General features: G+C 40.8%; 2 protein-coding genes across 2 annotated transcripts in view; both read right to left on the bottom strand.

The window, feature by feature from the left end:
• LOC309702199 (protein NLRC3-like) overlaps window positions 1-25,472 on the bottom strand; it is a 145,735-nt gene that overhangs the window by 117,580 nt on the left and 2,683 nt on the right. The gene's annotated exons all lie outside the window — the stretch shown is intronic.
• On the bottom strand, window positions 32-24,437 carry LOC309702410 (protein NLRC3-like). The gene is made up of 7 exons (XM_082527128.1): window positions 24,363-24,437; window positions 21,694-21,895; window positions 19,745-21,542; window positions 17,643-17,816; window positions 12,154-12,327; window positions 1,103-1,149; window positions 32-954 (listed from the first exon to the last, which is right to left on the bottom strand). The coding sequence occupies exons 1-7, from the start codon at window positions 24,363-24,365 to the stop codon at window positions 425-427; spliced, it is 2,928 nt and encodes a 975-aa protein (XP_082383254.1). The 5' UTR covers window positions 24,366-24,437; the 3' UTR covers window positions 32-424.

Raw genomic sequence — 25,472 nt, 5'->3', positions numbered from 1 at the left:
AACAGCACATTTGCACAATGACTGAAAGCAGCAGCACCTGATATATATGATACTAATATAATACATATACATATATAATCCATACTAATGATGAAGGAACTGAGCTCACAGTCCATTGTTCATTCAGTGAACTACTCAGTTTATTTTGGGCCTCAGAAATGCTCACTCTGTTTGTACATCACTGTCAGCAATAGACTCATTCTGCTGTGTGGACAGGAACACATGTGACATCACTTCCTGTTTGTTTGTGACTGAAGAGGAAGAAGTTTACAAGGAATCATTTAGAAGAGTTTCAAACATCAACTGATTGAATCCATGAATCTGAAAACGTGTTTGTGAGTGAAAGAGACAGACATGTACAGACTGAACTATCTGTTCAACAGTCAGAGTGTTTCTGTAACAGGAGACACTCTTTACACTCCACTCAGCACAGGGACACTGAGGAACCAGGAGAGACATAAAACCCAGGATAAAGAGTTTGAGTGAATGTGGTGTTGAAGGTGTGGAGGTGGATCAGAGTGTCAGAGGAGACTCTGTAGAAGGACAGAGTGCCAGCAGGACAGTCCACATACACTGCTGCTCTGTTAGAGACAGAGGAGGAGGAGGAGATGGATGTTAGTCTGTTATTGTGCCAGACATAACGAGGACCATCATTATAGCACTCCAGACTCCAGGACTGATCATTGCATCCAAACACACAGTCAGCACTGAGTCCTTTCCTTCTGATGCTTCTGTAACTCACTGATATATAAACTCTTCCTCTCCACTCGACCTCCCAGTAACAGCGACCAGTCAGACCATTTCTACACAGCAGCTGATAAACATAATCATCAAATCTGTCTGGATGATCAGGATATGACTGAACCTCCTCCACATGTGTCACCTTCCTGTTGTTGTCAGACAGTTGGAGCTTTGTGTTCACTGTGTTTGTGTCGATTGTGAGTTGACAGGAATCTGATGGAGAGAACAAACACAATCCAGCTGCAGTTATTGATCCATCATCTGTTCATTGATTGACACTTTGATGATGACTCCTGACATGATGAAGATGGTTGAATGTGTGCTGCTTTGTTTTCATGAATCCCATTAAAAACACACTTACACTTCCTCAGACCTGGTCTCAACCATCGGACTCCAGCAGGCTCCACCCTGAAAGGAGGAGGGGGGTCAGAGCAGCACAGTCAGCATGCACACATGGACATTACATGGCTCTCACACACACACTGTTACACACTGAGCTCAAAGCTCGGCTCCACTGTTTTATTCAAAGAAATCTACATTTATTTATCAGCACATTTAAAAACAGCTTGAGCCAAAGTGCTGCACAGAGTAGAGAGAAAATAGGAAACATACACAGTAATGACTATAAAGACTGGTCAGGATTGAAAGCTACAGAGTACAAATGTGTTTCCAACCGGCTTTTAAAAATGTCCAGTGTTGGTGACGACCTGATGTGAAGGGCGACTGTTCCAGAGTTTGGCTGCAGCCATCGATAAAGCTCACCTCTGTTTTTACGTCTAGTTCTGGTCAGAAGCTGCTTATCTGCAGACCTGAGGGCTCCACTTGGATTCTTTTGTTAAAGAGAGATAAGATGGAGCCAATCCATTCACAGATTTAAAGACAACCAGATCTGGAAGTGGATTCTACCACGTACTGGTAACCAGTGGAAAAAGCTGGTGATGGGTCGTCTAGCACAGACCCACCGCTGGAACCAGACAATTGATGAGGGAGAGAACTGTGACAGCGCCGTTCCTTCACTTGACCTCAGTCGCTCTCGTCTGCTCCCTCGTAACACTGCTCTTTATTGAGCTTACATGAATATGCACAAGTTCATTATGACGTCTTACACAGGTATGAACAAAGAGTACCAGTCTGTGCATAGTGTGTGTGTGTGTGTGTGTGTGTGTGTGTGTGTCTGTGTGTGTGTGTGTGTGTGAGTTAGTGTGTGTGTCTGTGTGTGTGTGTGTGTGTGTGTGTCTGTGTGTGTGCGTGTGTGTGTGTGTGTCTGTGTCTGTGTGTGTGTGTGTGTCTGTGTGTGTGTGTGTGTGTGTGTGTGTGTGTGTGTGTGTGTGTGTGTGTCTGTGTCTGTGTGTGTGTGTGTGTGTGTGTGTGTGTGTGTGTGTGTTCCAGATGTGACCCTGTGACCCCAAAGCTGGTGCTAAGAGTCCAGCGGTCCCCCTAACAAAGGGCTCTTATACTTAACCAGACACAGAGTAGGTGTCCTCCTACACCAGGGGTCTCAAACTCGCGGCCGGTGGGCCAATTGCGGCCCGCAGGACGATAGTTTTTGGCCCCACCTTAATATGAAAATGTAATGTTAGTTTGATAATGTATGACACTTTACAGTGTTGTGGGCGGAGCTGAACTAACCCACCAATCAGGGTGGGATATGGATCTCAGGGGACACCAGCCGGGCTTGATGCAAGCAGGGAAACATTTCTCAATGAGTCAAAGTTCCAGCAGCGTTGCCCTGGAGTGTTTCTTTCTTTCCTGTGCCTGGCTGGCTTCCTCCTTTCTATTGGGCAAACGCCGACATTCGCCCCAGCGCGCTGCGTTCACAACACTTCAAAAAAAGTTGTTTTTTTAAGTTGCTGCCCAGCGGGACATTATACGTATATAGATTTATACACACGTCAGTGGGATTTAAAGTTATTTTTCCACAGAGAGAGATCTCATATTAACTCTCACAGTGATGCGTAGGCGGCGGGATAAAAGAAAAGTCATGAACTCAATGCAGCCCAATTTAGTCTGCAGTCACATAGCGACACCTGTTCATCGGCAACAACAGTCCCCGGTAACCCGGACTAATTATAGGGTCGCACCGTAATTTGTGGCTCCATGTTTTTATTTGCATCACTGCGTTTGCATTGCAGCAAACATGAACATTACATATATTTCAATATAATGTAAAAGCAGTCAAAACAACTAACATCAGAAACAGCTGATGTTATTTGTTATATGTCACGGTGTCATTTCCGCTTCTTTCTCCTGTAACAACAGCCCGGCGCCGTGAGCAGTCGCCTTTTTTGCGCTCGCTATCCCTGCACTTTCTACCATCTGCAAACGCCACGGTGTTCGTGTCGTCATGAAAGACATGAACATCGAGCGTAAAAACAAAGGAGACTGCTACCGGCTTTTTATCTGCCGATCGCCGTGCTACGGTTGCAAGAAAAAGAAGCAGAAATGACGTTCTCTACGCGTTGAGACGTTCCCCGTCCGTCGGCTAAACGCTTGATTGAAACTTCAATGCGACAGTGACACCAAGTAGAATTATAAATGTCACATAGCCCCAAACATGTCTTTTTCAAAGCCTGCGGTGAAGAGAAAGGTTGGTGATGAGCACCGACAATTTCAGGAAAAGTGGGCAATGCAATATTTCTTTGTTGAGCACAGGGGCACCCCGACCTGTCTTATTTGCACAGAGAAAGTTGCGCTGCACAAGGAATACAATTTGAAACGTCATTACACAACTAGACATGCTGAGCTGGATGCAAAATACCAGGGAGACGAGAGAGCGAACCGGGTTGCCAGTCTTAAAACAGATCTACTGAGGCAGCAAGATTTCTCCAAGAAAGCAACCAAAGAGAATAATGCAGCAGTCGGAGCCACGTGGTTAGTGAGATGATTGCTAAAGCAGGGAAGCCATTCACAGAAGGTGCATTTGTCTAAAAGTGCATATTGCAGGCTGCAAATATAGTCTGTCCGGGAAAGAAAGGTCAGTTTAGCAACATCAGCCTTTCTGCCAACACCGCAGCAGATCGCATTTCTGACCTGTCAAGTGACATTTATGACCAACTGTGTGAGAAAGCCAAATGTTTCAGTGTATACTCAGTCGCTCTTGATGAGACCACAGACATCACCGACACTGCCCAGCTCCCAATGTATGTCCGTGGTGTTGATGACAGTTTTGAAGTGATGGAGGAGCTGCTCACAGTAATTCCAATGCATGGCCAGACCACCGCTCAGCAGATATTTACAAGCTGTGTGATGCCATTGAGAATGTTGGTTTGCCATGGAAGAGGTTTGTTGGAATAACAACAGATGGAGCGCCATCAATGACAGGGAGGAAACATGGACTGGTGGCACAAAACAAACTGGAAGAGGAAGGCGTGGAGGAGGCCATTGCTCTGCACTGCATCATCCATCAGCAGGTCCTTTGCAGCAAATGCCTGAAGTTTGACAATGTGATGTCTATTGTTGTGAAATGCATCAACCAAATCAGATCCAGGGGCTTAAAGCACCGAAGGTTCTGTGCTTTTTTAGAGGAAATGGAGTCAGAATATGGGGATGTGCTCGACTTCACTGAGGTACGTTGGCTCAGCAGGGGAAATGTATTAAAGAGACCTTTAGAGTTGAGAGCAGAAGTGAAGCCTTCATGGAGAAGGATGGAGTTAGTGTTCCTGTGCTAACTGATCCCAAATGGCTCATGGACTCAGCTTTTCTTGTTGATATGACACATGAGCTTAATGTACTGAACAAGACGTTACAAGGCCAGGGGCAACTTGTCAGTGCTGCCTATGACAACGTGAGAGCATTCTCCACAAAACTGGCGCTCTGGAAAGCTCAGCTCTCTCAGACAAACCTTTGCCATTTCCCAGCATGCAAGGCACTCGTGGATGCAGGCACACCATTCAGTGCTGACGAGTATGTTGATGTCATTTTGAGGCTACAGGAGGAATTTGATCACAGATTTGCTGACTTCAAGACACACAGAGCCACCTTTCACATTTTTGCGGACCCCTTCTCCTTTGATGTGCAAGATGCCCCTTCTGTGCTTCAAATGGAGCTCATTGAGCTGCAGTGCAACTCTGAACTCAAAGCAAAGTTCAGGGAGGTGAGTGGAAAAGCAGACAAGCTTGGACAATCTTTGAGAGAATTGAGCCCTAGTTTCCCTCGGCTTTCCCGAATGTTCAAGCGGACCATGTGCCTTTTTGGTAGCACATACTTGTGCCAAAAGCTCTTCTCCACTTTGAACTTCAATAAGTCCAAGTACAGGTCCAGACTTACGGATGATCATCTTCAAGACATACTGAGGGTCGCAACTGCTTCCTCCCTCAGGCCAAATCTGGCTCGGCTATGCGAGAGGAAACGCTGCCAGGTCTCTAGCAGCAAGGAGTAGGCAAGAGAAGCCATGTTCAGAAGAACAGTTCATTTTCTACAGTGTTCCATTCATGTTCAGAAGAAGGTTATAGAACTGTTAATACAGACATTTCAATCTAAACACAGCAGATATAGAAGACTGAAAGAAACACACAAGTTCACTGACTAAAAATATCTTATTATTATTTTATTTATGTATTACAGATTGATTTTTTTTCTTATTAATTCTTAATTTGTTTATTCATTTTTCATATTTTGTGTTAAAAAATAAAAATAAAGAGATTTGAGAAGATTGGAATTTTTTAACCATGCCTTTCTTGTGGAAAACCTAATGCGGCCCAGCCTCACCCAGACTCTGCCTGCAGCGGCCCCCAGCTAAATTGAGTTTGAGACCCCTGTCCTACACCATAAATCAGTAAGAGAGGGTACGACCTCTCTCGTGGCCCCAAGTGGTGTGTGCATGCCAGAGCACTCTGGAAGGCACACAGAGTCTTTACAGACTACTCAGGATCAAACCTCTATCATCATCCAATCGATTATACAACTCTAAGCATATATGAGTAAATATTTCTAAGCATAAATGACAATCAACAATATAAACCTTACAGCTGGTTTTAATAACAGAATTCAATTGTTTCTCAAACGAGAAAGAGCTATCGAGAAACACTCCTAAATCTTTAGTTCTTAACTTTTCCAGTGGGCCAAGGTCAACATTATCTGCTAATGCTAAATAGGCTGCCGTTATTAACTAATGCTAATTTGACATGAATTAGCATTATGCACTAATGCTAACACTTACTTTTTTTAAAAATGTGAGTAGCTAATGCTAACACTATTTCCCTTAACTTTATAACAATGTGAACGGCTAATGCTAACACTCTTTTTCCTAGCATTATAACATCTGAGCTGCTAATGCTAAGTAGGCTGCCATTAGCACCTACGTCTAATTTAAGGCAAATACGCATTAGAACCTAATGCTCATATCGTTTTCCTTTGCTTTATAACAATGTGAGCAGCTACTGCTAAATAGCATTAGCTAATAACAGCAGTCTAATTTAATGCAAGTTAGCCTCATTTGCATTACAACGATGTGAGGAGTTAACGCTAAGTATGCTGCCATTAGTGGCTAATTCTAATTAGGGGTGAATAAATATTACCAGCTAATGCTAATATCGTATTCTCTTCCCTTTTAACAATGTGAGCAGCTAGTGCTAGGTAGGCTGATGCTAGCAGCTAATGCTAAAGCTAATTTAATGTGAATTAGCATCACATTAGTGAGGAGTTAATGCTAAGTAGACTGCCATTAGCAGGTAATGCTAATTTTAGGTGAATAGGAATTGGCAGATAATGCTAATACCATATTTTCTTGCTTTATAACAATGTGACCAGCTAATGCTATGTAGGTTGCCGTTATTAGCTAATACTAATTTGAGGTGAATTAGCATTATCCCCTTATGCTAACAATGTTTTTTTCTTACTTTTTAACAATACAAGTAGCTAATGTGAACACTTTTTTTTTTTATTGAATTCTAATTTTTCCCTTGCGATGTGAAGAGTTAATGCTAAATAGGATGCCATTAGTGGCTAATTCTAATTTTAGATGAGAAAGCATTAGAAGCTAATGCTAATACCATATTTTCTTGCTTTATATCAATATTAGTAGGTAATGCTAAGTACGTAGCCATTATTAGCTAATGCTAATTTAGGTGAATTAGCATTATCCACTAATGCTAACACTGTTTTTGCCAACTCTTTTCCCTTGCATTGTAACAATATGAGCAGCTAATGCTAAGAAGGCTGCCATTATTAGGTAATGCTAATTATTATGTGTGTTAGCATTATCCGCTGCTGCTAGCAATGTTTTATCTTACCTTTTAACAATATCAGCAGCTAATGCTAACACTACTTTAATTTCAGTTAAACCTACTTAGCATTAATTAACTTCATTTAGCATTAAGAAGTTTTTGCTATAGGCTACCATTAGTGGCTAATGCTAATTTTAGGTAAATAGAAATTGGCAGCTAATGCTAATACCATATTTTCTTTTGTATTTTTATTTTTATTTTTTTTATTAATCCTTTATTTATCCAGGTAAAAAATCTCATTGAGATTAAAAATCTCATTTCCAAGAGAGACCTGGCATCATAGCAACAAAAGTCACATACCACATAGGTATATAACATTTAAAACAAATACAATATCGCATACAAACATGTGTAAAATATACAATAACAGATCAAATACAAAAAGAGTACATTAAAAACAATCACACTGAGTAAAAGAGCTGTTCTCTCGTTCCTTTAAAACAGACTTAAACTCTCCCAAGGTAACCAATTCTGATCATTTCAGTTCCTTCTACAGATTATTCCAGGAAGCAGGGGCAGCGTATTTAAAAGCCCTTTTCCCCCATTCTGTTCTGATTTTTGGGACAATCAATTTTATGATTTTGTTCGAACGAAGGTTGTATTGGTTGTGGTTTTTACACATATAAACACATAAATAAGATGGAACCAGCCCAAGGAGAGATTTATAGATAAAAATCAACCAATGGGAGAGTCTACGAATATGCAAAGATGGACATTTAGCAGCAGCATACAGAGAACAATGATGTACACGACTTCCATAGCCAGTAATAAAACGTAAAGCACAATGGTACACAGTATCCAACCTCTTTAGGTAGTGGGCAGGTGCATTCATAAAAAGCAGGTCACCATAATCCAATAAAGGTAAAAAGGTTGAACGAATCAAATGTTTTCTCACTTGGAGGGAGAAACAGGATTGGTTTCTAAAAAAGTAACCTAGTTTTAGTTTTAACTTCGACACAAGCCTTTGAATGTGAGTCTTAAATGACAAATTCTGATCTATAATGATCCCTAGATACTTGTAAGATGTGACCATTTCAATTTCAGATCCTTGAATTGTTTTAATCTTAGGAGATGTAGCTAACAACTCTTTGCCATTTGAGAATAACATAAACTTGGATTTCTCTGGATTTAACACCAACTTAAGTTGAGTTAAATGGGACTGAACGACATCAAAGGCAGACTGCAGAAATTGCAGGGTTTGTGCTACTGAAGGGGATGAACAATAAATAATTGTATCATCTGCATAAAGATGAAATGCTGCATTTGACAAATTATCACAAAGGTTGTTTATGTAAAGAGAAAATAGCAATGGTCCTAATATGGAGCCCTGCGGAACTCCTTTGGATACTGGGAGAAAAGAGGAAGAAGACCCAGCAGCACGGACACACTGTTTTCTTGCTGACAAGTAATTTGAAAACCAACTTACAGCATTTACAGATAGACCAATATTGTTTAGTCTATTTAATAAAATAGCATGGTCAACTGTATCAAAAGCCTTTGACAAGTCAAGAAAAAGAGCCGCACAGTATTTTTTGCAGTCCATTGAATCAACAATGTCATTAACCACTTTAATAGCAGCAGTTATTGTGCTGTGTTGTTTTCTGAATCCTGACTGATGTTGGGAAAGAACTGAATTTTTGTCCAAAAAATCTTTCAGTTGTTCACTAATGAACTTTTCTAGAACTTTTGCTAGAACACACAATTTAGATATGGGCCTGTAATTATTAACATCTGAAGGATCACCTCCTTTCAGCAAAGGGAGAACATAGGCAGATTTCCATATTACAGGGATCTCACTGTTCGAGAGGCTAAGATTAAAAATGTAAGTTATTGGTTCTGCTATAAAATCTGCAGCCAACTTAAGAAAATAGGGATCAAGTTGATCTGGTCCTGCTGATTTATTTAGATCCAACAGATTTAAAGCCCTGTGGACCTCAAAAACATTTAGCGGAGAAAAACTGAAGGGTTGGACCGCAGATTCAGTTTGAGCGGTTGCAGAGAGAGCCTCTTGTTGATTAAGCTGTTTTAAATCTGGATATAAAGATTCAAATAGAGATCCTGAAGAAACAAAATGCTCATTAAAGCAGTTTAGAATGTCGCATTTCTCTGTTAAAGTACAGGAGTCTTTTACAACAAAAGTTGGCATCTCATTTGTAATTATGTCCCCATAAGAAGATTTTATTATTTTCCAGAATTTTTTAGGATCGTTCAAATGTTTAGTAGTATTTGAAAGATAGAATTCTGATTTGGCCTTTTTAATTAAGGAAGTTGAACGGTTTCTAAGCTGTCTAAAAATCAGCCAATCCGCTTCGGATTTAGTTTTTCTGGCCTTAGCCCAGGCAGCATCCCTTTTTTTGAGTAGACTAGAGAGCTGAAGAGAAAACCAAGGGTTGTTTCTGCATTTTACTCTAAATTTGCGGATAGGGGCATGTTTATTTATAATTTTGATAAAAGTATCATAAAAATAATTCCATGCCAGCTCAAGATCAGTTATCAGGTAGATTCTACTCCAGTTATAGTCCCATAAATCATGAAAGAAAGCTTGCTCACAGAAATGCTTAAAATCTCGTTTAAAAGCTATCTGTGGCCTTGATTTTGGGAGCTTCGATTGCCTGACTACAGCTACCACACAGTGGTCACTGATATCATTTGCGAAAACCCCAGTGTGAGAATATTTATACGGCATATTAGTTAAAAATAAATCAATAAGTGATGACTTTTCTGGGCATTTAAGATTTGGACGAGTTGTGCTGTAAATTAGTTGTGTGAGATTATATGAATCACACATGGATTTAAAACTGTCTGAGGCAGAGGACAACCAGTCCCAGTTGAAATCTCCGGCCAGCACAATTTCATTAAAATCTAAAGTAGATAGTTTTTCACTAAGTGAAACTAAAGCCTCACTACTAGCTGAGGGGGGTCTATAACAGCCCACAATGGTAATAAAATAGCCCTTGAAAAGTTGGAGTTTGAGGGCAAGAAGTTCAAACTGCTTACAAACAGATACCGATGAATCGACAGTAACATGGAATTTGCTTTTTACATAAATTGCAACACCGCCACCCTTTCTGGGGCGGTCGCAACGGAAAAGATTATAGCCCGTTATTGCAATGTCTTTGTCAGTAATTGATTTAGTAAGCCAGGTTTCTGATAATATAAGAATATCAGTATCTAACTCTTTCATCCAAATTTTCACAAAATCAAGTTTGGGAAGAAGACTTCTGACATTTAAATGAGTGATACCAAGACCTGTTCGAGTTTTGAAATCACAAGGAGTACTTAAGCATTTGCAGTCTGGACCGGGATTAGGTTGCACATTTCCAGATAAAAGAAGCAGAAGAACAATAAAACATTTTCTTTTCACAGATTTTTCTTGTAGGATTACAGACTGATTTCTCTTAGTGCCCGATCTCTTTGGGGGGTGAGAAGATTGGGAAATAAACCAGTAATATGGAATGAATCAATAAGTTAAATCAGTTGAAATGAGATCTCTGCTGATAATCACGTTTGAGAAACTTCTAAAAGATGTAAAATCCCACCTTGTTCCCTTTGAGAGGAGTAAGAAGTATGGTGTCTCTTGCTCCACAGACTGTTCCTGCACCTCTTGCCTTATAACAATGTGACCAGCTAATGCTAAGCAGGTGCCATTATTAGCTAATACTAATTTGAGATGAATTAGCATTATCCGCTTATGCTAACAATGTTTTTTCTTACTTTTTAACAATACGCCATTAGTGGCTAATTCTAATTTTAGATGAAAAAGGATTAACAGCTAATGCTCATACTGTTTGCTTTGTAAGAATGACAGCAGCTAATGATATGAAGTCTACCGTTATTAACTAATGCTAATTTGATGAGAATTAGCATTATCCGATAATGGTAACTCTTTTCCCCTGCATTATAACAATGTCAGGAGTTAATGCTAAGTAGACTGCCATTAGGGGCTAACTCTAATTAGGGGTGAATAATTATTAGCAGCTAATACTAATACCGTTTTCTCTTTTCCCTTATAACAACTTGAGCAGCTAATGCTAATTTGATGCGAATTAGCATTATATTAGTGAGCAGTTAATGCTAAGTAGGCTGCCATTATTAACTAATACTACGTTGACGTGAATTAGCATTATGCGCTACTGCTAATACTGTTTTCTCTTACTTATTAAAAATGATAGTAGCTAATACTAATACTCTTTTCCGTTGGGTAACAACAAAGTGAGGAATTAATGCTAAGTTGGCTGCTTTTAGCGGCTTATTCTAATTAGGGGTGAATAATTATTAGCAGCAAATGCTAATACCGTTTTCTCTTTCCTTATAACAATATGAGCAGTTAATGCTAATTTGATGTAAATTAGCATTATATTAGTGAGGAGTTAATGCTAAGTAGGCTGCCATTAGCAGCTAAAGGTAATTTGAGGTGAATAAGCACTAGTAGCTAATGCCAATACCCTTTTCTCTTGTGTTATAATGATGTGAAACGTTAATATTGTTCTCAAACAACAGAATGAGAATGAAATATTGATTCTAACAGGGCCCATAAACAGCATTAGCTTAGCAGCATTAGCTTATCAGAGTCTCCATCATGGTCACACAAATCCTTAGCGGAGCAAAGTGGCCTACTTAGCAATAGCTGCTGTAGAAAGCAAAGGGAAAACAGTATTAGCATTAGCTGCTAAATGTGCACTTGAGAACAAATCTATTGTGAATTCAGCCGTGAATGTAGTGTTTCCAGTAAGCTTCCATTTCCAAATGTTAGCTGCTCCTGTCTGCCTCTTTGTCACACACACAGACTGAAATGATTCACAGCCTTGTTTCATCCTTCTGTCAGTGTCACTGACTGTCACTGTGACTGTGGACATACAGCATGGGAAACACACACATGGCTGATACTTGTATCTAAAGTTACAAAATGTTGTCTCTGTCCAAATATTACCTAACTGTAAGTCTACTTTTAATGAAACTCTCAACATGACTTATCAGTTATCATTAATGTTCCTGCAAACAGACTCCTTGAAGACCCCCTACATAAATATCCATGTACTAGACTAGCTAGACTAGTGTGTCTGTCCCTGAAAATATTCCTGCATGTGTGATTGTTCATGTCTCATCTGCAGGAAACAAACAGGAAGTGAGTGAAAGACACAGGAAATGATTCCAGCTCTTCCTCCTATATCAGACATTCTCTCCATACCTGAGAGTGTCCAGTCTCCAGCCTGGATCCTTCAGTCCAGCCGAGAGCAGCTTCATTCCTGAGGGACCTGGATGATTGTAGCTCAGGTCCAGCTCTCTCAGATGGGAGGGGTTGGAGCTCAGAGCTGAGGCCAGAGAAGTACAGCCTTCCTCTGTGATCAGACAGCCTGACAGACTGCAGACACACAAAACAACAATCCATCTGTTATCCATCTCTATAGCAGCATAACTAAGTGATGGTTCAGGGTCACCTGATCCAGCTCTAACTATAAGTTTTATCAAAAAGGAAAGTTTGAAGCTGATCGTCAAAGTAGAGAGGGTGTCTGTCGCCTGAACTCAAACTGGGAGCTGCTTCCACACCCAGTCCAACATAGCCAGGCTTTCTTTGCTGCTTTGACAAAACCTCAAATCCCAGTCAGAGATGGTGAGCATCATCACAGTGATGATCATTTCTCTGTTAACCCAGGCTTTCTGCTTCAGGATCTGTGCACGCTCACAGAACAAGGAGACCTTTAAACATCATTTCACTAAATGGATGGACTGAGCTCAGCCTACAGATGAACTGGATAAATAAAGATTTGACCTCAGTGTGCTCAGTGTTCCTGTCTATTCCTAACATATTCCTAACATGATAGCTGCACTTTAGAGCTCTAAAACTGGAACTGACACATATTTAAACTCCACATGTTACTCAGTACATTCAGTTCTGACACTCGCCCACAGTCCAACAAAGGAAACATGGAGATCACATCAGTTTGTCACCAAAGTCTAATTATTCCAGAGGGCAGTGTTGATACAACTAAAGTTATTTTTAAGCAAAGTTGAGTTTTTTATTGTCGCAGTACTTCATGTCTGAAGTATCACTTAAATGCATTACACGCTGTTGATGGCAGCAAACAAACCACCCAAACAAACAGAGGTGGGAGGCTTGGGCAGACTACGTAGGATCAGCTTGTGGGAGGAGTCAGGATAAAACCAAAGAAAGACAAGCTAACAAACACCACAGTGAAGTGAGTAGCTACAAACTGCAGGCCGATTAGTGTTGTTGAAGAAGTCGGTCTGAGGAATGTTCTTAGGATCAACAAATGACGGCATGTATGAGCCTCCCTCAAGACGCACCATCACAAGAAGAACACATGAGCTGTAGAAAAAGGAGAGACTATGAAAGCCACGGCGTTACAACGTGCACCAGCTGTTGGTCTCTCTGGAGACTACTGGGCGTGGCTGGGTAACCATGGTTACTTGGGAGTTACAGTACATGATATTAATGAAGAGTGGGAGCTGCGTTCTATAGCAAACAATTTGTTATGAGGTAATCAGCTGATCTTAGTTTAACCGGAAGCCCTTCACAATAATTGCAATGCCTTTATTTTGTACAACTACCATCAGTTCGTCTGTACTGATGGTAACTTAAAGTCACACTAATGTCGTTTAGTTTCTATAGTTTATGTAGTGGAAGTATACTACAGTACCCTGATCACTGATAGGACAGATTTATGTAGATATACACCTTTGTGTTTAACATTACTGCATTATAGTACTGTGATCTTTGTCCTTATATATGGCTATATTAGCTATACTGATGTACGTACATATAACTGGATATGTAACTTATCTATTCATCTTATTTGTCATGTATTTGTATTGTGTACTTCCTTTTTGTAAGAAACCACACACATGATCACAGCCGCAAGAATCAATCAGTGAAAGAATAAAGTGTCTCAAACCAAACCTTAAGCTCTTTATTCCACATGCTGGGATCATTTGGCCTTCAGTGGTGTTCTGGCTGACACACCGGAGTGACCAGAGTGCTAAAGAGTGAATCGGACACACCAGTGTCATCTCTGATATCTCCACTACATTTAATCGTCCTTCAGCTTGTGGCTGCCGTTAGCTGGTCTGCTAGTTAGCTGATTTGCTATTTAGCCGGTGTGCTAGTTAGCTGGTGTGCTAGTTAGCCGGTTCGCTAGTCAGCTGGTGTGCTGACCACCGAACCAGTAGGTTACAAGATGAGCTTGTCTGTCTGATGAGCCAGCTCTCTCTGTCTTGGTCATTTTGTCCTTGGGCAAAACCTAACCTACCACTACAACTGTAGCTTACCTCCACCAGTGTGTGAATGTGAGAGTGAATGAATACAGGGAGTGCAGAATTATTAGGCAAATGAGTATTTTGTCCACATCATCTTTTTCATGCATGTTGTCTTACTCCAAGCTGTATAGGCTCGAAAGCCTACTACCAATTAAGCATATTAGGTGATGTGCATCTCTGTAATGAGAAGGGGTGTGGTCTAATGACATCAACACCCTATATCAGGTGTGCATAATTATTAGGTAACGTCCTTTCCTTTGGCAAAATGGGTCAAAAGAAGGACTTGACAGGCTCAGAAAAGTCAAAAACAGTGAGATATCTTGCAGAGGGATGCAGCAGTCTCAAAATTGCAAAGCTTCTGAAGCGTGATCATCGAACAATCAAGCGTTTCATTCAAAATAGTCAACAGGGTCGCAAGAAGCGTGTGGAAAAACCAAGGCACAAAATAACTGCCCATGAACTGAGAAAAGTCAAGCGTGCAGCTGCCAAGATGCCACTTGCCACCAGTTTGGCCATATTTTGGAGCTGCAACATCACTGGAGTGCCCAAGAGCACAAGGTGTGCAATACTCAGAGACATGGCCAAGGTAAGAAAGGCTGAAAGACGACCACCACTGAACAAGACACACAAGCTGAAACGTCAAGACTGGGCCAAGAAATATCTCAAGACTGGTTTTTCTAAGGTTTTATGGACTGATGAAATGAGAGTGAGTCTTGATGGGCCAGATGGATGGGCCCGTGGCTGGATTGGTAAAGGGCAGAGAGCTCCAGTCCCACTCAGACGCCAGCAAGGTGGAGGTGGAGTACTGGTTTGGGCTGGTATCATCAAAGATGAGCTTGTGGGGCCTTTTCGGGTTGAGGATGGAGTCAAGCTCAACTCCCAGTCCTACTGCCAGTTTCTGGAAGACACCTTCTTCAAGCAGTGGTACAGGAAGAAGTCTGCATCCTTCAAGAAAAACATGATTTTCATGCAGGACAATGCTCCATCACACGCGTCCAAGTACTCCACAGCGTGGCTGCAAGAAAGGGTATAAAAGAAGAAAAACTAATGACATGGCCTCCTTGTTCACCTGATCTGAACCCCATTGAGAACCTGTGGTCCATCATCAAATGTGAGATTTACAAGGAGGGAAAACAGTACACCTCTCTGAACAGTGTCTGGGAGGCTGTGGTTGCTGCTGCACGCAATGTTGATGGTGAACAGATCAAAACACTGACAGAATCCATGGATGGCAGGCTTTTGAGTGTCCTTGCAAAGAAAGGTGGCTATATTGGTCGCTGATTTGTTTTTGTTTTGTTTTTGAATGTCAGAAATGTATATTTGTGAATGTGGAGATGTTATATTGGTGTCACTGGTAAAAATAAATAAATGAAATGGGTATATATTTGTTTTTTGTTAAGTTGCCTAATAATTATGCACAGTAATAGTCACCTGCACACACAGATATCCCCCTAAAATAGCTAAAACTAAAAACAAACTAAAAACTACTTCCAAAAACATTCAGCTTTGATATTAATGAGTTTTTTGGGTTCATTGAGAACATGGTTGTTGTTCAATAATAAAATTATTCCTCAAAAATACAACTTGCCTAATAATTCTGCACTCCCTGTAGTGGGATTGTAAAGGGTCTTTGAGGGTCTCGAAAAGCGCTATATAAATGCAATCCATTATTATTATTAAGAGCATCTTTAGGCCTGACTGTGCTCATCCTTCCTCCAACCTCTCCTTACCAAAGATAACAACTACATCAGTATTAGCTCAATAACAATTTCTGCAATTCAATTGTGGACATTCATTTTTAAACCTTGTGTAAAACGATAAAACCTCAAAGTCTGAGCATTATTCTTTGTGCAAACAGCTCTTGCAGGTTCCCCCGGACTTAGGTTATTTTTATTATTTAATTACTTTCCTTTAAGCAGCTGTTCAGGCTACTAAACTCATCCCAGAAATAACAAGTGACACCATTAATAGTAGAGGTGGGAATCACCATACAACTCGCGATACGATATTATCACAATACTTAACGCACGATACGATATTATTGCGATTTTTTAAAATATTTTGCGATATTTAAATTCTGCACATAAAGGTAAACTTTATCAATATTCATTTTATCTAATATCAAAGTCTCACACTCAGTCTTTCTCTCATTTCAGTCAGTTTTATTGTTGACAAACTGAACGGTTTGTATTACAGTCTAGTCCAACTTAACTGAATGCAACCATCTGGTACAATTATAGCTATTCTGAACTATGCAATTTATGAAAACTATGCAGCCCCTTCAGCAACTGAAGAATTTGAAAGTAAATTTAAAAAAATATATAATTTTACATTAAATAAAAAAGTTTCAAACTTAATTAAAATTAAACATGTCTTAAATTAAAATAAGTAAACTGTCATGTTTATTGCTGCCAAAAAAAAAGTTAAACACATTTGGACAGTGAAGGAATGTCAGGATTGTTGCTCAGAAAAAGGATCAACATGCTCTGAAGTCAACATGCTCTGACTCCAGAGCATGTTGACTTCAGAGAAAAAATTGTTTGTAACAAAATATCGATTTCTGCTGTCCCTGTATCGATACATTATTAGCAAACAAAATATCACGATACTACACAGTATCGATTTTTTCCCCCACCCCTAATTAATAGTGGAGCTAACTTTAACAGGTGAAACTGATTTGACCTATAAGGCTACTGCAGTTACTTCTTATCAGGTTTAGTAGGGAAGACATCTGGATGAGGTAGTTAGTAGTATGTAGTTAGTACCGGGCGACTCCCCTCCCCCACATTGGCACCAGAACCCTGTATTATCTACAGGGTAAGACTGCCTGTTTTATCAAACTATGGCCATTACTACTGTGATCATTTGCAGCCCAGTGTGCCGCTCTCTCTGCTGGGATGAACCACTGGAGCTCACCCAGTCATCCCTTTCTTTCTCTCAAGAAGAAGTGAAATAAATATATTTATTATGTTACGAGTCTAATATTCTTTAAATCAAACTGTAATGAATAAATCAAGCAAGAAGATTTGGTGGCTCCACGTGTTGTAGAAGAAAAGATAAACATCTCATTTTGAGAAATCAGCCTTTAAAATTAAGTACTGTGAATAAAAAACAAACAGCGAGCCAATCAGCAGTCGCCAATATCCTCCTAATTTCATTCACAAAGAAATCAAATATATATATTATGGGCCCAAAGGAGCCTAAATCTTTAAATTAGGCAGTGCATGAAGTATTTTTTTAAATAAACAGAGACATGACTATAACAACTTTTAGTAATTCAGAGTCCAATTATCCACTCAAATGTAAATAAAAGTTCACTTGACAGCTGTAAAAGTTACCTGTTTATACAATAATATAAGTCACATTTCAAATGATCATCTGTGGAAAAGTTTGAATCCTGACCTGAGAGTTTCCACTGCACACTGTGAACTCTTTAGTCCAGCGGACAGAAGCTTCACTCCTGAATCCTGCAGGTCAGAGTTACTCAGGTCCAGCTCTCTCAGACTGGAGGACTGGGAGCTGAGGACTGAGGACAGAGCTTCACAGCTTCTCTCTGACAGGTTACAGCCACTCAGTCTGAAAAATAAAAGACAATCTATAAAACAAGTACTCATGTAGAGTTTGTTAATACATTTCACAACATTAAATGTTGACTTTCTATTTTTAAAGGAAACATAAACATACTAAGATACAACATCATATGTATGAACTTTAATTAATAATTCTAAAAACTAAATGTTTTCTGATCTGACCTCAGAGTATTCAGTTTACAGTTTAAACGTTGTAGTCCAGCAGACAGAAGCTTCACTCCTGAATCCTGCAGCTTTCTGATACTCAGGTCCAGCTCTGTCAGACTAGAGGACTGCGAGCTGAGAACTGAGGACAGAGCTTCACAGTTTTCCTCTGAGAGTTCACAGATGTTAAGTCTGAAGATAAAAACATGAATAAAGATTGTTGTTAAAGTGTAATCAGGGTGCAATAGCTTATTGTCTTGTGCTGAGCAGGTTAGTAAAACTTCCGTTTAACTTTGAAATGAATAAAAATGCTATGAAACAAGGATAACTGGATAAAGACATAAACAAAAACAAACATCAAACACATAAACAAACAGAACTAAACATAATACAAATTGATCTGACCTCAGAACATTCAGTTTGGCATGTGGACTCTCCACTGCAGCAGACAGAAGCTTTACTGCTGAAGCCTTCAGGCTGTTGGTACTCAGGTCCAGCTCTCTCAGACTACAGGACTGGGAGCTGACCACTGACAGCAAATTTTCACAGCCTTTCTCTGAGACGTTACAGCTGCTCAGTCTGAGAGAGAAAGGGAAAAAACCACAACAAAAAAAACAAACAATATATGTGATCAAATTAAATTTGTTTATATGTTGAACCCTTTTTTTTAAAAATTTATTTAAACCTATGAGACTATGAGTGCTACCAGTCCAGTGCACATGATTGGTACCTTGATGGTACCTTGCTCAGGGGTACCACAAGGTAACTATTCGGTGGATTCGACCCCTGACCTTATGATCATGGGGCGACCACTCTGCCTACTGAGCTAATAATTCTGTGTACACTGTCATACAATATTAACTAAAACAATTATTTTAGAAAATTTTAGTAATTCAATAATCATGCTCATTACCTGTGTATTGTGAAGAACACTGGATTTTAAACACTAGCTGTATAAAACTCTTCCTGTTAAAGGTGTGTATAAAGGAGATGAGCTGAAATGCAGACTTCATGGAGAATGTTTGCTGTCAGCATATATCAAAGACAAAGCAGAGATCCATCCAGTCTCTTCCACTAAGCCCACAGAGGGACAGACAACCACTCTCACTCACACCTGCATGAAGTTTAGATCACCAGGTAACCTAACTGCATGTCTGTGGACAGTGGGAAGAAACTGTAGAGGACCCAGAGTGAACCCACTGTAATTCTGTGATAACACTGGTTATGGAAGCCTTACAGTTACATATGGTTACTGACAAGAAACACGACCTTAGAGGCAATTTCAGTAATGAAGACCGAGTTTCTCCCTCCATACAGGATGAAAACATGACAGCACAGCAGAGATTTATATTTAAAAAGGGAGGGTGTGCACTGAAAGTGAGATACAAACTTGAACTTAAATTATGAACATCAGAAAAAGATGTAGGTGAAGTCTGGCAGGTGAAGTTTGTGCTTTAGAATAAAACAACCAAACTCCTGGAGTTGGAGACAAATGAACAAGCTGAGGATAATAAACCTGTCAGAGGGGCTGAAGCATCAGAGCTCATGTTCTTATAGGCTGGGTCTGGATTGTCCTTTGATAAGAGTTACAGAACAAAGTGTGTTTTAGAAATGCTGGAGTGAAACATTAAAACTACCATATATTTACCGAGTGACTGATGATCATTTAATTTACTATTTTAAAAAAAGTTACAGTGCTCTTTGAACTCAGCATTTCTGATTTATTTCCCATGATTTTAACAATGAAGCGATGACAACATGTTTACTCACAGAGCTTTGTTGGAGGCTTTGACCACTGGCAGCATTCTCAGAAGAGCCTCCTCTGAAGCAGAGTATTTCTTGAAGTCAAACTCATCCAGATCTTCTTCTGATGACAGTAAGATGAAGACCAGAGCTGACCACTGAGCAGGAGACAGTTCATCTGTGGAGAGACTTCCTGATCTCAGGGACTGTTGGATCTCCTCCACTAGAGAACGATCATTCAGTTCATTCAGACAGTGGATCAGATTGATGCTTTTCTCTGCAGACAGATTCTTACTGAGCTTCTCCTTGATGTACTGGACTGTTTCCTGATTGGTCAGTGAGCTACTTCCTGTCTGTGTCATCAGGGCTCGTAGGAGAGTCTGATTGGTCTGCAGGGAAAGACCCAGGAGGAAGCGGAGGAACAAGTCCAGGTGTCCATTTGGACTCTGTAAGGCCTTGTCCACAGCACTCTGGTAGAAGTGTTTCTTTGCAGATTCTCCTGTTTCAGACTTCTTGGATGTTGTTTGTTGTTGTTCCAGCAGATTGAGTCCAGAGTTGATGAAGGTCAGATGGACATGAAGAGCAGCCAGAAACTCCTGAACACTCAGATGGATGAAGCAGAACACCTTGTCCTGGTACAGTCCTCTCTCCTCTTTAAAGATCTGTGTGAACACTCCTGAGTACACTGAGGCTGCTCTGATATCGATGCCACACTCTGTCAGGTCTGATTCATAGAAGATCAGGTTTCCTTTCTGCAGCTGATCAAAAGCCAGTTTTCCCAGAGACTCAATCATCTTCCTGCTCTCTGGACTCCAGTGTGGATCTGTCTCAGCTCCTCCATCATACTTGACCTTCTTCACTTTGGCCTGAACCACCAGGAAGTGGATGTACATCTCAGTCAGGGTCTTGGGCAGCTGTCCTCCCTCTCTGGTTTCCAGCACATCCTCCAGAACTGTAGCAGTGATCCAGCAGAAGACTGGGATGTGACACATGATGTGGAGGCTTCGTGATGTCTTGATGTGGGAGATGATCCTGCTGGCCTGCTCCTCATCTCTGAATCTCTTCCTGAAGTACTCCTCCTTCTGTGGGTCAGTGAACCCTCTGACCTCTGTCACCATGCCAACACAGTCAGGAGGGATCTGATTGGCTGCTGCAGGTCGTGTGGTTATCCAGAGGCAAGCAGAGGGAAGCAGTTTCCCCCTGATGAGGTTTATCAGCAGCACATCCACTGAGGTGGACTTTCTAGGGTCAGTTAGGATTGTAGTTTTGTGGAAGTCCAGAGGAAGTCGACACTCATCCAGACCATCAAAGATGAACACAACCTGGAAGTCTTCAAAGCTGCAGATTCCTGCTTCTTTGGTTTCAGTAAAGAAGTGATGAACAAGTCCCACCAAGCTGAACTTTTCCTCTTTCAGCACATTCAGCTCTCTGAAAGTGAATGGAAATATGAACTGGATGTCCTGGTTGGCTTTGTCTTCAGCCCAGTCCAGGCTGTATTTCTGTGTTAAGACTGTTTTCCCAATGCCAGCCACTCCCTTTGTCAGCACTGTTCTGATTGGTTCATCTCTTCCAGGTGAGGCTTTAAAGATGTCTTCTTGTCTGATGGTTGTTTCTGGTCTGTCTGGTTTCCTGGATGCTGTTTCAATCTGTCTGACCTCATGTTCATCATTGACCTCTGCAGTCCCTCCCTCTGTGATGTAGAGCTCTGTGTAGATCTGATTCAGGAGGGTTGGGTTTCCTGCTTTAGCGATGCCCTCAAACACACACTGGAACTTCTTCTTCAGCTTAGACTTAAGGTTACGATGACAAACAGCAGCTGGAAGTTCTGAATAATAATAATAAAAATACAACTTTAACAATCATATTTTACAAAATGCTGATGACAATTTCTGACCCACTGAGAAATGACTGAACACACTGGTGTCACAAGTGTCTCATTTATCCAGCAGCTTAAACCTTTAGATAAATCCTCTTACGTCTCTGCAGACGGTCAGCCAGCTCCTCCTGCTTCATTCTCCTCAGGAAGTCCACTGTGATCTTCACAAATGCCTCTCTGCTGCTCCTCTGCTCATAATCCTCCCTCTGAAACCCCAAGCACTGGGGCTTATTTGGATTCAGAGCCTTCTGGATCTTCTTCAGCTCGTTCTTCACAAAAGTGATGATGTTGTCCTCCAGCAGCTGGAACAGAATACTTTATGAATGACCCACCACTCTGAACTTTAGTCCACACAACATCCACTTCTTTACCATCAAGGGGCATATCATCCACGAACTCTTTACCAATTATAGGTTTGACTTTATCTGATTAACTGAGACTTTGTCCACAACTCCATGATCCCAAAGCGTTGATTCTGTTCATATGAATGCAGCGATTTCAGTGGGAGAAACATTTCACTGGTGTTCAGAGCTGAACTACCAACAGGTTGATGATCAAAGCCAGAAACTTGGAGATGTTTCAGGTGACTGAGTTGATCGTACAGACAACTGGTCTTAAAGGTTCACTCTGTTTACACATACAGATCAGTATTTAAGGTTTGACTCTCATCATCCACTGGAGCACAAACTGGGCGTCATCAGGACACTACAACACAGAACAAACACCATCCCCACAGACACAGCAGCCAGCGAAGCAGAAGAACTTCACATCAAGAAGGTCCTGAGTAAATGTGAACGCTGGTTTGAGGGCGGAGTCAAGGAGGCCATTTATGTGAAAAGGAAAGACCATCTCTGAATGGAGGAGGGGCCTAAGGGTACATTTTTCACCATCTTACAATGCTGTGATTGCAGCCATTCCCCAGCTCTCTGTGAACTGGACTCATGAACATTGATCAACAACCATTGATCAATGGTCCTGACAATATGCGTACCAATGATCAATGAACTGACCTCCCAGCCCATTGTTCCTTCAGTGGGCTGGTTTCAGTCATACAAATGTCCTGTTTATGAGATTGAAACCTGCAGCCAGCTGAGACTGAAGAAGTCACCTGATGATGATGAAACGTTTCTCCCACTGAAAACATCCAGATGAACAGAATCAAGCTTTTTGGGATTTACGTACCTGGATGATTGAGCATCAAGACACAACTCTGTGACTTTTCTCAGATGAATCAATCCTCTCCTCCAGCTTTGTTTACATCTACCAGCCCTGTGGCGCTGCCCAGGGACAATAATCTATGTGAGAGGTGGAAAGTCATACAGGTGTCTGCTCCTGCCTTCAGTTATTTTATCTACTGTGTGTCAACTGGCTGAACCTCCTCCAACTGTCTACTGTCTCCCTAAACTCAACAATGACTTCGTGATCTATCCATTCTCTGACCAAAGACATCCTGCTGCAGGAGGTTAACATAGCAGCCAATGATGATCCCACTCACTGTGAACAACACATTTGGACCTGATTTGCTGCTCTGGTTCACACGTGAACTTCCACTGCTGCTGTCACCAACTTGAGAGGCTCTACAGAAAAACTGGACTTGTCCATAAAAATCATAAACTACATTACAAGGACAGCATTGCTCAATCAACTCTAATTACTACTGACATGTTATCTCTTCTAACTAAGGTACAGACACTCAAACTTGCTGCTTTCAGTGAGAAGTCAAATGTCTGAATATGAGCTGGAAGCTGCTGAGAGTCCTCCTCCTTCCCGTGGGGTTTACTTTCTCTACTACTTTCACTATAAACACGCCCCTTTCATGCACCTGCAGAGGGCCACCAGCAGATGGAGCTGTCTTAAACAAATCCACTTGGATAGTTAGCTGTAGATGACTTTATCAGTATGATTGTAGGACTTCGAGTTATTCTTTAGATTTATTTAAACTCTTATATTGTGCACAAGTGTTGAGCGACCCATAATTTCTCTGTACTTTTCATAAGAGCAGCCAGACTTTCAGCTAGTTTTTCTTTGCTCTGCAGGTTTATGAAGGTGTGTCAAAGTTGTTCTTTGGACATTGGCTGCTTATTAAATCATTTTCAGTCCTCGTACAGAAACACTCTTCAAGCTAAATCCAAGTGTGTTAGACCAGAGTTAACCTGATAGATATGTGTGGGTGTGTAACTCTTAGAAGCTGATTGGCTGCTTTTTAATGGGGGCTGGGTCTTTGGAAAGTGTTTTAGTAACACACCCTGAACTGCACACTTTAACAAACAACATGAGATTTTAACTGTAATGTAAAACTCATGTGATTCACTGTTATTAAGCACAAACACATCTATGGCCCTGTTTCCATTAGTAGCTGCTCAGATCGACTCACCACAGGTCACCACGACTGGACTGGATCCACTGGTTTCCATTACAGTTGAGGACCACCTAATGTGGTCGTCTCAATACAGCCGAGTGTCGACTAACATCATTAGTAAGTGCTAATGCTGCTAATTTCCATCATATTTGTCATTTATTGCTCAAAGTTATTGAAGAAACAGTTATTCAGCTTCATTCCCACTGATCTCGACTACAAACTGTTTCACTTTGGTTTCTGTTTAAAGCCTCGATGTTTAAAACGTTTCCCTGTGATCACATTTGCACCGTCTGATTTCAAAGTTTGTTTCTTTTGGTCATTTAGTCCACAGAGTCCTTGGTGTTCTGAAAGGGACCTATAAATAAATGCATTATTATTAATATTAAAGTAGTTGTTGTACATGTACAGACCATAAATATGGAGTCCAGCTGTGTTTGATGCTGCTGGGCAGACTGACCACTGGGAACCTCTGAGCTCTGCTGCTCCACTCTGTGGAGGAACCATGAAGGATTAGATCAACACAGGATAAAGATCCAGGAGTTTCTGCTCAAATAACTTCATCTGAATCAAGTCTGTCAAGCTTTAAACTCTCAGATTGTGAACATATCAGTAATTTTCAGTCTGTTTTCATGGACGTCCTTTCAGTGGTGATGTCAGGGATGATTTTGAAGAAGCTCATCAAACTGAACCATCAGCAGATCACTGCTCCACAACCAGAACATGATCCGAGTCTCCCTCCACCACCAGAACACCATCTTTACTAACGTGGTAGATCAGTGTAGTACAGATCAATAACTGATGAGTCATTTGATCAAAATCACTGAGTGCTTCACGTCTGACCCTCTGATGCTTCTGTAGACATTTTGCATATATAATGAATGTCTGACAGTTTTACATTCATTCTATGAACACAGTGGAAATGTTGTGTTATAGTCTCCATGTTGTTTCCAGCATCATAAATTCTTAAGTTCATAAAATTTGATTCTTTCTTCACAGCTGAAAAACAACAACATTTATTCTCTATTGAAATCTGCATCGTCCACTCCAAAGGTCACAATCTGAAGGTAACATCTGGTTTTGTTCCCTGTGGTTAACTCTGAGCATCAGTATGGTGGGATTTATCCACTACATCCACACCACTGTGGTTCAGTGTTGTCCTGATGGAGTAACAGCAGCCAGTATGATCCAGGCTTTAGCTGCTGGGTCTCTGTGTGACCTCTCAGACTGTTTAACAGATCAGACACAAAGAGAATCAGAGCAGCTCTGTTCTTTAAAGACAAACATGAACCCACTCAGGTCACACTTTCCCCACAGATATGAGCATCACTGTCCTCAAACAGCAAATGACCAAGTCGAACATTTGGATCTTTTCTCTTTCATTGTTTTCTTTTTAATGAATCTTTGTAACAATCTGAGGATGTTTCAGGTCATATTTATCCAGGAAACACAAACATGTAAAGGAGTCATCACAGCTCTCTGACCTCGTTGCTCCAGGTTCACCACTGAAGTGTGGAGGTCGA

The sequence above is a fragment of the Aulonocara stuartgranti genome (genome assembly GCF_965226115.1).
Source record: "Aulonocara stuartgranti genome assembly, chromosome: 3".
In the NCBI taxonomy this organism is placed as follows: Eukaryota; Metazoa; Chordata; class Actinopteri; order Cichliformes; family Cichlidae; genus Aulonocara; species Aulonocara stuartgranti.
This window is presented reverse-complemented; position numbering and strand designations above follow the sequence as displayed.